The sequence below is a fragment of the Sprattus sprattus genome (genome assembly GCF_963457725.1).
Source record: "Sprattus sprattus genome assembly, chromosome: 19".
NCBI lineage: Eukaryota > Metazoa > Chordata > Actinopteri > Clupeiformes > Clupeidae > Sprattus > Sprattus sprattus.
In genome coordinates this window covers 18669048-18686533 of record NC_137917.1, presented here as the reverse complement: position 1 = coordinate 18686533, position 17486 = coordinate 18669048, and the positions used below count along the sequence as shown (strand labels likewise).

The 17486-nt window shown below is 41.5% G+C and overlaps 3 protein-coding genes across 3 annotated transcripts; 1 reads left to right on the top strand and 2 right to left on the bottom strand.

Annotated features, from left to right (window-relative positions):
* Window positions 1–1851: 1851 nt before the first annotated feature.
* acbd7 (acyl-CoA binding domain containing 7) lies at window positions 1852–4540 on the bottom strand. The gene is made up of 5 exons (XM_080857522.1): window positions 4434–4540; window positions 3761–3869; window positions 2762–2879; window positions 2622–2684; window positions 1852–2131 (listed from the first exon to the last, which is right to left on the bottom strand). The coding sequence occupies exons 2-5, from the start codon at window positions 3770–3772 to the stop codon at window positions 2064–2066; spliced, it is 261 nt and encodes an 86-aa protein (XP_080713648.1). The 5' UTR covers window positions 3773–3869; window positions 4434–4540; the 3' UTR covers window positions 1852–2063.
* A 126-nt stretch (window positions 4541–4666) lies between these two features.
* rpp38 (ribonuclease P/MRP 38 subunit) lies at window positions 4667–6398 on the top strand. The gene is made up of 2 exons (XM_080857521.1): window positions 4667–4785; window positions 5382–6398. Exon 2 carries the CDS (start codon window positions 5408–5410, stop codon window positions 6215–6217), a length of 810 nt encoding a protein of 269 aa, XP_080713647.1. The 5' UTR covers window positions 4667–4785; window positions 5382–5407; the 3' UTR covers window positions 6218–6398.
* Window positions 6399–8013: 1615 nt separating this feature from the next.
* nmt2 (N-myristoyltransferase 2) lies at window positions 8014–17428 on the bottom strand (the record flags this gene model as incomplete). Its single annotated transcript, XM_080858047.1, has 12 exons — window positions 8014–8060; window positions 8549–8686; window positions 9010–9177; window positions 9960–10130; window positions 10703–10811; window positions 12213–12383; window positions 12582–12698; window positions 13337–13428; window positions 14439–14557; window positions 15414–15561; window positions 15899–16016; window positions 17319–17428. 12 exons carry the CDS (start codon window positions 17426–17428, stop codon window positions 8040–8042), a joined length of 1482 nt encoding a protein of 493 aa, XP_080714173.1. The 3' UTR covers window positions 8014–8039.
* Between the last annotated feature and the right edge of the window lie 58 nt (window positions 17429–17486).

The window sequence follows — 17486 nt, the reverse complement described above, 5'->3', positions numbered from 1 at the left end:
CTAATGTCGCAGTTTAAAACTCTGACCCTGTCCACTGCGACATTTTGAGCCCTCTTATCTGTTGAAGAACAAGCAATGATGCATAGCCTACATACCATGGCATTTTATAATACTCCCACACCTGAAAGATGAATTGACAAAAATGAACAAATTATTACTGTTATTATTATTAAAATACTATTTTGAGAAATAAGGTATATGTTTTCATATAATAAATGTACTGTATATAGGCCTATATATATTGCTTTATCTACTGTGATCTCACAGTGACCTTTTAATAGAAGGGTCGGAGTTTAAAACCAAGGTTTTGTAAACTGCTACAGAAGATTTAGTTCATTCTTTGTGTACACATCTTTCATATGAACTGCAAATAAAATGAATGGAAATCCATGGACACCGTAAACATTAGAGTAGCAACGACTTAAAAAGTGTCGGATAGCTTGACGGCGGTCTGACACTTCAGTTACCTTTCCCCCAGTTTACAGTCCAACTCGCTTGAAACCGGAATGACATTGCGCATGTCCACACTGTGTATATGAATGACTATCCCTCTTTTTATTGCTACCCTATATTGTTGTTCACACTATAATTTTGACTCATGTTATCTTGCGTGTCTAACATTTTGGGTACACTACATACCGTATGAGATTGCCCATATGCTTTAGTTACTACAGGGTTGTTTAAATATCATTGTCTTATTGTTAGACCCTTGTTCAACCAATCCCTAAGGTGTTGTTGATACTTAGCATTCGAAAAATCCTCTGCTTCATTTAGCATGTACCCAAGACATAAATGAGGGTAGGGCTATGCTTATGACACAAGCAAACCACTTACAGTTCAGCTATGGAACACTGCATGGAACAGCGGGCTGTTGATCCCATAGACATGTATAGGTCTATACATGTCTATGGTTGATCCCAATCTTGTACCTCGATCCCACTAGCTTTCCCCCAGCTGTGTTTGGGTCGCATATTCCCAGTTGGATTCTTGCCTAATGAGGACAAAGGGGTGCTTGTGTTTGTGAATCTGTGCCCCACTAGCAGAGCCAAGGCTATTGTGCTGTTCACTGGATACAGTGTTGCATCACACGGTCTATTTCTACCAAGTATGATAAAAAGCTTAGATATGTTCTCTTTTCATTTATTTAGTGGATCACCATAACTTCACAGGCCACTTCTAAGTTGACTATATTTGCATATATGTTTCAAAAGACATAATGAATTTAAAATGCTTTTGTAAACCTATATTTAACCACTCTGATACCATAATGATTACTGTGTAAAGTGTTGGCTTTTTTGTCTCCTTTGACAAATTGTTTTATATTTCGTTCCAGAGTTTGAGACACAGACAATTATTCCAATTTAAGATACACAGACAAGTTTCATTTTATTTCATCAAGCCAGCAGAGATTGTTAGAAAGACATAGACCAATGGATATTCAGGGAGTATCTTGAATATTCAACTGTGTCACTAAAATGTAATACTATTTACTAGCCTTGGTTTCAGATGTGAACCAATGCTCTTTCACAAGCATCCCATTAGCAAATTACATTTATTTCCTATCATTCTTGCTATGATGTGATCGATATACCTTCTATCTTAAGTAACATCTTTAAATCAAGCTCATGGTGATTGGTTGCAATAAGTCTTGATATCTTGTCTGACATTTAAATTTAAATCCTTTGTTTAACTATTCTGTCTGTCTTAACTTTTGACCCCATTTTCAGGCTAACACATTCGTACCTACACACCAGAAGTCCCCTCTTATCTGTCCCTCTAACCCTCTGTCATGATAAACAAACATGAATTCATATACTCCAACAAAATCCACCATGCAAGACACAGACAAACTGCTTCTAAATTAATAGAATTTATTAAACCGTTGATCAGTTACATAAAAACAAAATGTGCGTGACTGAAATGACCAGAGGCAATTGTGTGCAAGTATTAAAAGGACAGATACATGTAGTCAGGGTTAATGCAACACTAAAAGTAAAAAAGGGAGCCTTCAATAAATGCATTTCTTCTCTATTGCACTTCCTAATTCTAAATGTCACTATACATCAGTACTTGGCAATGATCTCCTTGGCCAACTTGATGTAAGCAGTCATGGCGTCCTCTTTAGACATACCTGAAATAATAAAGGAACATGGCTTGAGTGCTGATAAGGATGGTTACTTGCACATCAGCATTTCTACACAAATGCAGTCATAAATTAATAAACTCTGATACGATTCAGAAAGAACACAGCAGGTCTAAAATATGATCTAATGCTTAGAAGTGAATCCGTAATGGACAACTCATATTCTTAAATGACCAATTATATTTCTCTGACCTTCAGGCAAACACATTTAACTCCTAACACAGAAAATGCAAAACATCACTGAAACAAGAACAGAATGGACAAAAGCTGGGGAAAAAAAGAAGGGAGTCCGGTAAATCAAAAGCACTGTCCCTACACTGATGTCAACTGGCACCAGTTCTTGTTAATTAGTCAAAGGGTTCCTTTGACAGATAGCTGTAGTAAAGAAAATATTATGCACAAGCACAACCTTAAAAACCCGGAAAGAATAAAGGGCATCCTCATTACATTTAGATACTGTCCCTGAAATGGCATTTACCTTTCCTGGAATCCCATGCGTCCCATTTGGCTTTCCCCTTCATGTCCAACATTCCAGGTCTGGCTAAAGACAAAAGAAAGAAAGATTTTAGTATGCTGTGAAGGATCTATCTTTCATTGAATGGATGGGAAAGTATTTACCAATGTTAACGTCCCCGACTGTTGCTTGCTTGTAGAGGCCGTACATATCCAGAAGCTCCTGGTCCGATGGCCTGGTCTTGGCCTTCTTTACATCGTCAGCATGCTGCTCAAATTCTGCCTACAAGAAAAGACAAGTTTATCACATTTTCAGAATGGAAGTTTTAAGTGACAAATCTCACATGCACTATAACAGTCCCCTTTCTAAGACCCTTTTTGCCTTTTTAGTATGTTGGTGTGCCAAGTTAAAAACACAAGTCTACTTAACAGTGACCTAAAATGATTTTGTATTTACTTGAATCTGTTTTACAATAATGAGACAATCTGGAGGGCAAATGAGATTCGTTTCGACGGCATAATGTTGAGGAGATTAAAAATCGGTATTTCTAATCTCACTCCCTGGCATTCTGTATGCCAACTGTGTGATGCAAGTCACAGTACACACTATTGTAAGATGTCACTTCGACATGCTTACATTTCGTATGAATACTCTATGCTCTCTCACACAGCAAATGTCATGATTTCACAAAGTCCGCGTTGCTCAACAACTTCAGCCGGTGCTGCTGATGGAATGCGCGTGCACACGAACATCGTGCGAACGAACCGTCCGTATTCACCGCACAGTCAACGTGATTTGTTTCTAAAGAAGGATATATCAAAAAGCATCGTTGACCGTGCAACGCAGGAAAAATTAGGGTTGTGCAATGTGGTAACCGGTTATGCCCATTGACTTGTTTTAGCTGACAAAAGACGTAATGCTGCGTGCTTCAACTGTGTTTCAAATGAGGTTTCGCCAACGTAATCTGGTTCCTCTGTGAATTGTTTATAGTCTATTCTCTCATGACCAACTGCTACACTGATATATTGAATTTTACACTACTAGATAGGATATCTGAAATATTAAATTACAGTGTATAAATAGGCCACGGGGCTCTCGTGTACGCTTACATCACCCAACGAAGGTGTCAGTTAACGATACCGATTAGCAGTAAAAAGCATTACCTGCAAAGACATTTTCCTCCGTTTTTCTTTCGGCTGGTTCTTCTCTCAACCTTTGTCCCTCTGCAGATGAATAAAGCCTCACAATAATACTCAGCCAGGCTTCTGAGCGCTGCAGGGGTGGAAAGGGAAAGCTGATTGGTTGGAATAGATCCAACGGGCAGTTGCAGCCATTGAAGCTATTCTTTAATGGGGCAATGGCACAATTCCGGGACAAAACCTTTCTCTGAGCACGCAAAAGAGTGAACTCAAATGCTCCCAATTAGTTTGCAGACTTTACTTGCAACACCATACCCTTAACTGTCAGCATATGTGAAAGGACAGTTAACCGATGGGCCACTTATCGTTACATTTGGCTTACATAAACTACCCAGTTTACGGCTGTAAATGTAAAATACAAACTGTAATCATTACCAAAAATATATGGCACAGCCTATCTAGCGATTTGCACATCTAGCGATATCTCTATACTGCTATGTCGCGACAGTTAGCTATCAAGATAGATAGATACCGTTAGCAGATATGTAATAGCTAAAATAAGCTAAATGTAACTACATCTCAGACGTCTAAAACATTGCTGCTTTCCCTTCGACACAGTTAGTAGCTGGTTTCCTTACTGTGATAAACATATATTTCTGACACTAACGGTAGTTTTTAGTTGTCAATGTGTGCATACCTGTCACTGGGACCGTTAGCGTAATGAATATAAGAACTTCCGTTGACGCGACTCACAGTATATGGCTCTGGTTACAGCCTTCAGCAAGTACCGCTGAAAAATAGTTGGATCTGTCAAATATATTTATATCGTTATTTTAAAAGCTTACATGGCTGACAAACGCATTATTTTTATTAGAATGTTCTGAACGACCCTGCCGAAGGGTAAATGTGGCTGGAACATAAGTTTGATAAAAGCCGGTTGTCCAGGGGGAAGGAATACATTGGCGTATTTCAGACATGGCGGCGCCCTGACACCATGCCTGACGCGAGACGCTCGATAAACTACACTACTAAACTAAACTTCTGAACCAGTAAGTGACTTGTTATCGTTGGTTAGTAAACATGAAACGTATGCGTTTAGTGGTAAAACTGTTTTCCATGTTAGAAGAGCTCTGAATAAATTAATTCTGGGGAACATCTTGACATACAATGATAAGCCTGCCTAGCAGCCGAGATGGCTAGGTAGATGTTAACACTGTTAGTTACATATCTAATCATAGTTACGAATTAATGGCCACATTAACAACGCGGGTAAACGCTAACGTAAGCTGCATAGCAAGCAGTGTTAAATGAAGAATGTAATGCATATAAAAAGTACATTTTATATCTGTAACAAGACTAAAATCGCAGTGTCAGTGTCATGTAACTTAATTATCAAGCCAGGTGGGGGTTGTTTCAGCTACAATACAAATGTCAACAGAATGTACAGTAGCCCCAGATTCTAGCGTCAACAAAAACTGTGTTGGAAACGATGTGAAACTAGCGAGGACGAACACATCCTCTTTGAAGGCACGCCATGACAACACAAGCATGTTGGGAGGGGCTGAGGTCAGACTTTGGCTTTATAGTAAAGACTTGACTGATATTGCAGAGTCCCTATTTGACAATTATTCTCTTATTTTTGCAGCAGACTAATTTAAAAGATTGGCGAGAATGGCAACACAAACGAAAGCAGGCAAGAAATCAAAGAAGAAACCAATTCCCGTGAAGACCTCCCTCAACAGTCCATTTGAGTATCGCTGGAGTCCTCTCAACAGTGACCAAATGCATTTCATTCTCAATACCTTAAAAGATAAGATCTCAGAAATTGGTCTCCAAAAGAGGGAAGTGAAGGTCTTTAGAACGTGGGGAAATAGAAAGAAATTGAAAAAACAGGCGGAAGCCAAGGAACCTTCCCCCGAAAAAATGGATGTTCAGCCTGTGTCTGCAAAGACCTCTGAGCAAGGCTGGACGGATGTCGCCTTGAGAAAGCAACTAGCCATCGGCATAAACGAGGTCACCAAAGGACTGGAAAGGAATGAGCTGTGCCTCGTGCTTGTGTGCAACTCAGTCAAACCCAAACACATGACACAGCACTTAATCCCATTGAGTAAAACCCGTTTCGTGCCAGCTTGCCAGGTGCCAAGATTGAGTGAAAACCTTGCTGGCGTCATGGGGCTGAAATGCGTCCTGGCCCTCGGATTCAAGCGTGAAGCTCCCTCGTTCACAGACACCGTGGCGGCCATAGTGCCCAAGGTCCCGTCGTTAGATGTCCCTTGGCTACCTACCCCTGCAGTGGACTCTGGTGGCAGTTATCAGGAGGAGGAAGTGGAGGGGGAACAGGCAAGAGGACAAAAACGTAAATTTGAAGAAACTCCTGGGAACCCAGTCCCCTCATCCTCTTGTTTACAACCTCTGAAAGTGAAGAGGATTGTTCCAAATCCCTCTAAAATTCGCAAACCTAAAAAGAAGAAATTGAAGTAGAGAACTTGAACAGGACTTGAGAGACTAGAGACACTGAAAGAAAGTCACACACCATGTAATGAGTCTCATAATTTGGATGAATTTATTGTCAGTCATATCCATGCTGGTATAATTCACTGTGTACTATATTTAAAACAATTCCCATAGTTGGATGATCGTCATGTACTCATGGTGCTGGTAATTTTTCAATTTCTTAAACAACTTGCGATGGAGCTCAATAAAAATATTGTTTTCAGAAAGAGAAAGCTGAGCATTTCAAAACTACACATTTTATATTAAAAAAAGAAAACCTCTCAAATAAGGCAAGTACTTTGGGTGTTGTCGGAGCGGCTCCAATGTCTGGGCATTCATACCACAACACGTACAAACATGGCTCATGTGCATGCGCATACAACCAGGCTTCAGAATAGCATCCCAGAGCAATACCACATCTGCAAGGTGCTTCTATTGCGAGATATTACAACAACAGTACCGCAGACACTTGGATCATCTGGTTGGATTGTTTAGACGTTTTGACACGGTTAGATTTCACAGAGAGAAAAAAAAAAAGAACACCAGAAACCATTTTTAAAGCAAGTCATGTTGAGAAGCCCTTGGGTTATGCAAGGGTTGTCGTTTTCGTTTGACTAAATCTGTGGTAATCCATGCTTTTTTTTGCCACCCATGACCATTTCTCAAATGAAACGTAAGAATTCACAATGTGTTGGCTTTTAAAACAATCACTGTTACTGTGTGAAGGAGAATGGCTGTGCACCAAGTGCTGGATTCTCCTCACCATATCAGAACAAGTGGGTACCTTTTCAAACATCTGTTTTTCTTGTTCTTGATTTTATTCTAAAATAAAAAAGGACAAATACTGCCAGGAAATGAATAAAAACATACTATAACTTAAACAGAAAATACTATCAGCATCGTCAGGAATATGTATGTAGTGAGGATATTCTACCTGCAAGCTTCCCCTGCTAAATTATAATTTAAACAGGTCTAGAACATTGTGTCCTCTCAACCCCAACACTCCAAACGTACACAGCAAAATTACATTAAAAAAACAACCCAAAACATAAAATTAAAATAACCCAAAGTAACGCACCACAGAGCATTATGTTCATTTATGTTTAGGTTGTGCTTCAAAAATGCAAAATACATTCTTCCTTGGAAATACCCACATTACCTCCCCCTTTAGTAGTCCCCCACAATTCAAACAACAGAGGCTCTGATTGGGGAAAGGAAAACATCACAAAAACAAACTTTGGATTGTAACCATTCCCCTCCCGCCCCACATAACACAACGGATAATAAATATCTGCCAGTAACTGTACAGAGTTCTAAATGTTTTGTCAAACACTGATGCACCTTAACTGTACAAAATAATCAAAAACAAAAACATTTTTAAACAATGTCATACACAACTTCCTCCAATGAATTGTGTGTGCAGGTAGACCACGGTATTATGAAAGTAAGCATGAAAATGCACTGAATGGATGGCGTTTGTGTATGTATGTATGTTTGTGCACAGTTGAAAGGAGTTAAAAGTGTGTACTGTATGTAGTCGTGATGGAGAGATATCTTGTTTTTGTATGAGCCACTTTGACATGGATGGTGCCATTCACATTCAGGATAACGAGGAGGAGAAAGAGCGCCCTCAGGTGGTGATCACAAGAGTAGCTTAAAAGTCTTAGCGTTCAGTTTTGACAGGTTTGGGTTTCTCGTTGTCTTTTTTTTTTTGTATTTTTTTAATTTTAAAGTTTTGTTCCTGAGGACTACCTCAACGTCCAGATCAGATGGAGAGGTGGGAGTGGCCCTCTTAGTGAGTGTGGCGTCTTTACTGTAGAACAAGTCCAACCTGAGGAGAACGAGACAGACACAAGGTTAAATGATAACCGCCAAAGCAACAGAGGGCCATCAACCTTCCTGGGTTAATGGACTTGGAATGCCACAAGAGGTTGGAGTTCCGAAAAAATGAAAACTCGAGTGGTTTGAGCTACTCAGAGAGATGATGCTATGTTGACGCTAGGCTGACACAATGGGATACTCAATGTAAAGTACACTGTTAATGCTAATCAATAATTTTACTGCCATTTTGGTTTTACAAGTCTATGCAGTTTAATTGACGCATCTAGGAAGCTTCTCTATTTAAAAGGATTACCATCAGCAAAAACTTTTCTTTACCCAGACTGAGCGATGTGCTTCCCTTCAAGTTCCTGCCATTAATGCACTTTATTGTAGCACAGAAGCTAGACATAACAAGTGGAGTCTCATAGTGGAGCTTCCCAGTCTCCTAATGTCCTAGATCAATAGTTCACTGCTTCATATCCATTAAAACCAGCTCACCTTATCTGCCTCCATTGGGGGGCACTTCCAGTTGTAGAGATAATACTGCAGATTGCCATCTCCAATGCCAAACTTGAGCTTCTCCAGGAAGGTCTTGTTCTCCATTAGGTCCAGAGCATTGAACACATCAAAGCCTTTCTACTCAAAAGAAGTAGAAAATACAAATGAGTTCCCTGAACTCTATACAAACTCTTGTGTGACTGAAAACATTTTTGAAAATATTTTATATATTATTGTGTTTTCATATTATGGATGTACTGTTACAGGGGGATGAGCATTCATGTCGCACAACAACAAATGAACTAGATACACAAGATGCACCGTCTTTAATACACTATTGGCAAGACCTCTAAAACTGTGCTCTGGATTTAAAGATCTCCCGGTCTCCATTTCTGGTTAAGATAAAATCCTGCTTCCACTTATTCATTATCATTATCTACGAAGGTCTCAGTGCGGCTTACCAGTTTGGCCAGTATAAGAGCATCGTTCATCAGGTCGATGAGGGGAGTCTGTGTGTGGACAGTGTAGAAGGAGTAAGCTGCCTTGAGAGACTTGTGCTGGGGGTGGTGCATTACTGTAGAGGGGAGGGTGTAGAAACTGGTGAGGTCCGTCAGAACGCCATCAGGACTCTGGGGGAGGGGGGGGGGGAGCAGCGCAAAAAGATTATTTTACATACAATCTTATATTTACAAGAGCGAAAAGTGATCTGAAAAGTTGTTGAGACTGCGCCAATAAAAAGCAGGAACATTAGGCCCCAATCTCCTTTGAGGTAGTCACCTTGTGCAGCGATACGCTGCTCCCAGTGCTCCTAACATGTTTGGGACGCTCTCTGGCAGTCCCTCTCTTAAAGCGTATCCAGCACCATCAGCGATGCGCTTTGGATCTCCTTCCACTGTGTCAAAACAGTGACCCTTTGCTTGAACTTCACTTTGGGGAAGAGGAAGAAGTCGCAGGGTGGTGGGGAGGGACAATCGCATTAAACTCGCCCTCCAAGCGTGGCTGGAGATCTGGGAGTGGTGTGTCACTGCACAAGGTGATTGAAGGGATTGGCAGCTAAATTTAAGGCAGGTATGGTTTTTGCTTTTTATTGGCGCAGTGTCTGTACTTTTTGATCACACCTCTTATTTTACTTAATAAGGTTTTGATATAAAAGGTAATTTGGAGCTAAACATTTTTACACATTTGGACTTTTTAGGTTTTGTCAGGAATCCGTTACACAAAATCGTGGTGTATTGTGGGCAGAGCACTGATCATAGGACATTTAAAGGTGAAATGTCTCCATTTACACCGCCCCATCCCTGGTCACTAGTGAACACCACAGATGAGTCAAAATCCATTAAATAAGAAAGTGGGATCAGCTGACTAGCACATCAGATGTGAACCCCACTGCTATATGTATCGGTATGTTTACCTCCACTACAAATGTGTCGATGATGTTGTCTTGTGGCAAGAACCAGTGGTGCACCTCTTCCTCTCGCATGACCGGCCTCAGGTGGAACTGACTCAGGTGCTTCACCAGGAGCGAAGTCACCTGAGGCACGTCCGCCTCGGTCATGTGCCTCAGACCAGGGGTGCGCGTGCTCTGGAGGAGAGAAAGATGATGATGATGAGGAGGGGGAGGACAGGCCGAATATTGAGAGAATGTTCCAAGCACAGAAGAGTGGAACTAACATGAGAAACGTTCAACACTTTCTGATTGGCTGGGACACCAGGAAGACACTTACTACTGTGGACAGCAGCGGAACTATTCAGTATTCAAGGCATGAACGCGTCAGGCATGTTTGTTAATTTCCTTTTCAACATGCATGTTTGTTTATTTCCTCCTCTGCACAGACCACCAGTGTCGAAATAAAGAACATAATAGTGCACTGTACTAAGATTCTTTAGTGTGCATTATAGACTTTATAGAGGCTACAGCTGCTTTTGAACCTCGGCAGCTAATCAAATGGAAGTCAATGAAGAGAGGGCAATGGCAACACAACCCATTAGTGTGTGTGGTTAGTCATGGACATACTAGAATTCCTTAATGTTATACAAATTTTCGAGCCGTTTTGACAAATCATGGATGATAGTGTAGCACTTGTGTTACTGACATCACCACTATGTACAGGTGTGTGTGTGTGTGTGTGTGTGTGTGTGTGTGTCTGTACTCACATCTGGTAGTCTGTATAACTTCATAGTTCTCTGTAATGTCATGTTTCTGCTTAGGTGAGAGAACTTCACCTCCACTAGCTTCCTGGGGTTCAAAGAACGATGCCAGTATCTGCAGAACACACACAAAGTTATCAATATTGTAAAAATGATATTTCAGTTTTCATTACCACAGGCACTGTATTGTTAGTCAACTAGGACAGAGTTGTATACCACTGTGTACATGAGTGGGGTCTGTATATGGAGTTAGAGTAGTTTCAAAATTTACGATTCACAAATGTACATTTATTTACAGACTAATGAACATGCATTTTAATCCAACATCCCCGCACTTATTTGAGGATTTCTGAAACCTTTTCTGACGCTGCTTGATTCACAAAAGCATGTTTCAAGAAAAGAGATTCTCTGCACCAGGGACGTGCACTGAAATTTTGAAGGGCAGTTGCTCTGCCCTGGAAAAAAGGGGCAACACATACATTTTTTTTCATCGCCACTGCCACGCCCCCGTCATCTGATCGCAAATTTTCACAATATATTTTTAAACTCTCACTAACCGCGGCTGCCACGACCCCGTCATCTGATCGCAAATATATATTTTTTTCTTTCGGAGGGGCCACTTCAAGTCGAGGAGGGCAAACGGGCAGTTGCCCAAGCAACCTTAGCACACTCCTGTGCACGTCCCTGCTCTGCAGCTTATCAGATATTTCCTTTGTGAGATGACTGATACTGTTGCAGTTTGCAGGCTAATGCCTCAAAGACAATAAACATTAGACTAGTTAAACGCCATATAGTGATGCAAAGCCTATTTTAAAGGTGTCATGTTAGTCGAACTTAATCGTTAGTCGGAACAATCTATTGTCTGAAGTCTTTCTGTCTGACTAACTTATTTTACTTTTCTCTGTGTAGACTACCTTTTATTTAATATAAGCCTACGTATTTAATCAATAGTATGCTACATTAGCATATAAAATGAGCTGGAATTAGAAGTTGTGACAACATAACTAAGTGAAAATGTTTCGTTTGTACAAATGAAGTATTGTGTTTTAACATGAACTAGCATATGGTTTGAAGTTACTGGGTGAAATAAACCCATCAGTTGGGATTTGGTCAACTCAACATTGTTGTTATAAAAGTAATGTTAATCAATTTGGATGGACTAGATTGACCCAGTATTAGGTTGGTCCTAATTACCCAGAAGCTGTGTTAAAATAACAACCAATTTTGCTGTGTTAGTCCAATGGTTACCCAGCGGTTAAGTGTGACTCTACTTCAGGAAAGCAACCTGCTTGAGATGGCAGGTCAGATGCTTGAAAATGCTTGAACTATGGCCAATCATGTATGACAAGGGGTTAAACAAGATAATCACTTGGTGGGCAGGTACCAGACACAATTGAAACATGGATTCCTCTTTGTGTAATCAGTTGTATGCAGATGTCTGTTATGGTGCAGTAGAGCGCAGTGCATTTATTAATTAAGAAGAAAGTTGTGTGTGTGTGTGTAAGACAGGCTTTACCTGCATGTGGATACAGGTTTAGGCAAAACTACACCAGCAGTGTACACAGCCTGGAATATTCCCTCCAGGTTCACCCGGCGTGTGATCTCACGGATGAGCACTGGAGCTACCCGCTTCGAGCGCAACTTTTTATGCACACACAAAAAATTGATCTCCACCATCCCCTTTAACCTGAGACAAGGGGGAAACAAAAAAAAGAGGGAGGTGAGTCAGAGACGTATATGTTATGGTACACATATATTAGTGGGTTGGAAGTAATGGTCAATAATTATGATATTATAATAATCAGTAAGTAATTATACCTCTTTTACCTGTGGGCAATCCTTTTAAAATGTGATAGGCATAATGTGATTGGACGAGTGGACTCACGTGTCATAGATGTGAATATCAGCAGGGATGGCGCTAATGAAGCCAACCAGCTTCTTATTGGAGGAGACCCTCACCCCGCAGTGCCACTGAGTGAGCCAGCCAGGGGGCCGCAACGCCCTGATGGAGAGACACAACAAAAGAAGGATGGAGAAATGGGTGAGAAAAGGGGAAAGACAGATGAGAGAAAAGTTGAAATGGCAGACGGGGGGATGGGTGAATGCCACCGAACCAAAAAAAGAGGAGTGAGTAGAGGAAGACATTGAAGCCAGGCAGGAGAGAAAGCAGTGAGTGAGAAGTAGACAAGAAAGACAAAGTGATGAACATAGAGAAAACTGTTTAAACAGCAGTCAAATCTCTTGTCTCCTCAGTGCTGTGGCAGACTATCTGGGTCTAACAAAAGCTATGCCACTTCAAACACAAAAGAGAAAAAGCCACATGAGGAACACAGACATGCTAAATTTAAGCGTATCAGGAACTTTACTAAATATAAACCTGCTGATCTATTATTGGTGTCGTAATTAGGGCAGACTGAGGTAAAGAATACTGAATCACAGGAAGACGGGTACATTTCTCCAAAGTGTGTCAGAAAGAGCTAGCTAGACATAGAGGTGGGGGGGGGGGGGGGGGGGGGACAAGCACAAAACACAACTATTTAATGAGCTGACAAGACCAGGTGTATGGACAGACTATACAGATATCATCCCGTTGTAATTAATAAAGCATACAGCATTTATTTTCCCTGAATGCACTCTTACCATTTCAAAAAGTTAGGGGAGTAGTCGAAGCGGAACATGTTATCATCGTCCTCTACGTAGTTCTCATTCAGCAAGGTATACAACTCCTTCAGCTGGGAGAGAGACAGAGAGTGTTACAGAATTCATCATCCTTCTTTAGAACATTCCAGGTAACATTGTTCTTTATGTACTTTATGACAAGTAAGCCTGGTGTTACCCTTGGATAAACATAATTTCTGGATTATTTCGGGTTAGGGGCATAGCCAATTAGCCTGGTATAACCAGACAAATTCACTTTGTGAATAGATTGGGTGTGGCCACTCTCCCTTTGGGATTGTCTCCATTCGTTGCATCTTAATGGCTGTACACTAAATTTGAAATCAATGGACCAGCCTTCATCCAATTGGCATTGACCAGTATGGGTTTGCTATACTTCTTACTTCACTATTAGTCGTGCTAGTTGATAAATAAGCCTTTGTCCACACCCCGTTGGCAGTAAGGAAACAATGCATTTACCCTTGATGAATGAATGTACACATTCTTCTTGCTGCAGCTTCAATTCTTCGATGTTTGCTTGTGTTGCTATTACTGTTTGTATCGATTCATCTAGTTCTAGCACTGCCGCCATTGTTGTCACTACATTTGGAAATAAATGCTTCGCCGTCAACCTTCAAGGTTATCACACTTAGTCACGCCCAACTGGTCACTGATTGGTCTGCCCTTCAGAGTGACTGAGCGATTAATCGTGCAAAGAAGGTTTCCAGACTATAATCTCAGAGAAAGCTGAGCGGAGAGCAAACACCAGATTCCACTGAAAGCCAGTGGATCAGTGTGATGAACATATAGGCAAGCAGACATTGACATTTTTCCTTATTTGATTTGGTAAAACTGAAAAAAATTGATTGACCTCTTCAAATTGTTATAGCAAAGTGCTTCCTTTTCATAAACACCCAAAGCCCTCCCTAAAGCTTGTGGATTGGGGCTCAGTAGAAATCTCAATCAAGGGGTTGCTACACAACATTCTCCAGCAAAAACTGGGGAAATATGGGAATACACAGACAGGGAATACTGAACAACCCCCCTTCCACCAGCAGAGGGCGCCCACGAAGACACGCTCTCTTACCACTTCACTGTTGCTCAGGTCCAGTGTGTCCCACATGAAGCCCTGTGGGAGGGAGTATGGCTCCTGTCTGATGGTGTCCTTATCCGGCTCGATGGGCCCGTGGGTCGTCACCACCTCGTCTATGAACACACCACAAAGCACCTCATAATTCAGTTAGGTGCCGTCTTACTGCACACGCACGCACACGCACACACACACAAAAAGTCCATGTATATATACACATATACATACAAACATACACATACAAACATACATGTATATATATACATGCTGGTGGTCCTCTTGAGGACAAATACATTTAGGAGGGTGCTGTTGAAATGTCCCTGAACATACTGTTGCAACCAGACTGAAAGGTTTGAGACGGCTGAGTTGCTATAGTGTGATTTTGATGTCTGGTCACACCTGACAATGCAAGTTTGGTCTAGAAGTAGTCAAGGGTTTCATCTATTCTTTATGCTCTTCTCCAATGTGAAATTTAATTCAAAGTTAAAATGCCCTCGATATTGCCCCTACACCTTAAGACCACAGCAAACTCAAAGTAAGGGTTGTTAGGGGGGAATGATTCATGTTTTGTGTAAATAGTAACAGGCAGCTATTGGGGGATAAGAGGTAGAATATCAGGGTCCTTGATAGGGGATAGCAGGGAATCCAATGTTGTTACATCCCAGCAATAGGCTGTGTTTCTTAGGCTACGGGTTAAAGGTTAGAGTTAAGAGGCTTGGGGCATTTATTTGAGGGCCAAGAGTCATTGTACAAAAAAACAGCTCACAGAACTTGGACAGGAATGGAATGGATCTACAGCTATCCTCCGTACTGGGATGTGGATTAAGTACTATAGACTAACTAACTAACTAACTGCACAGCTAAGTTTCGGTTTTAAAACTCACTCTTGCAGTCCATCGTAGCCGTTACCCAGTTCTTGCACGAACAAGGAAAATGACTCGAACTCATGACTGGGTGCAAAGAGTCACTCACTGAGTTTAGGGACAGGTTGTGTGTCCCAGAACTGGTACTTGTGCTTGCTGGCCTCATCGATGTTCTTGGCCGGGCCTTGGCAGGTGCTCAGTAGCTCCATGGCCCTCTGGATGTCCTGCAGCTTCTGCATGGGGATGGCTGGGTTCTGCTGAAGAGATCATGTATGTGAGTGTTAGTGTGTTTCTAACCCTGTAAAATTGTCCAGCAAGTTTGATAGGACCTTAAGAAGATTTGACCTAGTATGACTTCTTGTGTGTTTGTGTGGCAATGTAAATATGTTTACAAGGTCATGGGGGAGCGTGTATCTGTGTGCCTTCTTCGTCCTTAGGCTTCATCAGAGTGTGTATGTGTGCATGCTTCTTCTCTAGGCTTCATCAGAAAAGAAAAGGACAATCTGGATGTCCTTAACTGTCAACATACAATTTCAGAAGCCTAACAAAACAAAAGGCCAGATGCGAGCATCTTTTTTATTTATTTTTCTCCACCTTGATCTCTTGTGAGTCGGAAGCGGAATCTGATTTAGCTCCCCCCGAGCTTGGCTTTTCTTTCTTCCTCTTCTGTTTCTTCTTCTTCTTTTTGGCTCCCAGGTCACCCCCAGGGCTCCTGACAGGCGCGTGCAAACGTGCACACACACACACACACACACACACACACACACACACAGCCAGCCAGCCAGAGAGACAAAAAGGATGTGAGAGGGCAGAACCATTTTAATGACACTAATTACTAATTGCCTTAATAATGATCAGATTGAGGTTAAGTTCCACAAACGATGTATTTACGAACCAATGGTTGGGCACCCCATTTCACATTATATGGGCACTTGCACATCATTCTGTAAGTTCAATTAAGAGACTTTCAAAATTTGAAATTATGTTTATCTGTTCCAACCAAGCGTTAACCATGAAATATGAGGGGGGGGGGGGGGGGGGGGGGGATGCATACAAAGAGTATTATACATGAAACAACATTTCACTTAAATGTAACCCGATTAAAACTTGCATATAATATAATTATTAATCCCTTGATATGAGTCTAACGTTATAACATTAATCTGATACGGTAGCAATGTGCCAGACAACCTGCACGGCAACACGACGCGCTTTTAAGGTTAATAATTAATGTTGCTACAGGTCAAACAGCACTAAAATACGATACTCTAGGCACGTGTCTATTTGGTATTGTTAAACCCGTGGGTGCGTAACTTAGAGATGCAAAACTCCGAAACAGCTCTGGTCTGCCTAACGACAAGCAATGATTAAAAGGAGACTGTCATTTCCGTTAGCCTCACTGAAACTAACGCTGGTTTGATGATAGCTGTAGGATGCTTTGTTTGCCAAGTCACCGGCAGATTGCACTGACTATCATAATTTATCGTTAATCATAAATAACCTTTCGCTACTACAAGGATTCAAAACAAAAGGCTCTTTTTACTATTGCGCCGCTACTACCACTAAACAATCGTGACAAACACTACGGCTTCTTGTAATCTTGCAAGGGACCAGCTAGCCACCTAGCACAATTTCACCCTTTCATTCAGATGCTGTCTGAGCTAGGCTAGCTAACGGTACCTCACGTTTCAGGGATGCGTCGCTAATAAATAGATAACCAACCAGCTTGCTACCCTGAAGCCTTGACGTTCCTAAGCTCTTTGTAAAACGGTGACAGTGACAGGTGTAAGTCTGCAAAACCACAGTAAAACCAGCAGGGCAGCTAATTTGTTAGAAGCTGGGTGGCTTACTAGTACACTGAATGGATTGCACAGCCGACCTAGCTGGCTAGCCATAACTGTTGTTACACATCCCGCATGCACTGCCTGGTCGCATCCCTGTGTGGCTGCTTGTCAGGAGCTCCACAAGCTGCTCGCGATGTTCTATGCAGGATATTTGTTCTTACTAAACTTACCCTTGCATATGTTCATTTTCTTCCTCGTTGTCTCCGTCTATCCCGCATGTGTCCTGGTCATCTAATTCCAAGCTCTGCTGGCTGGCTGCGGATTCGCTATCCTCCGCCATCATGGATGAAAGTATTGGGAGGAAAAAAACTGCTGGCTAGCCGGCTGCCCAGCTAGCT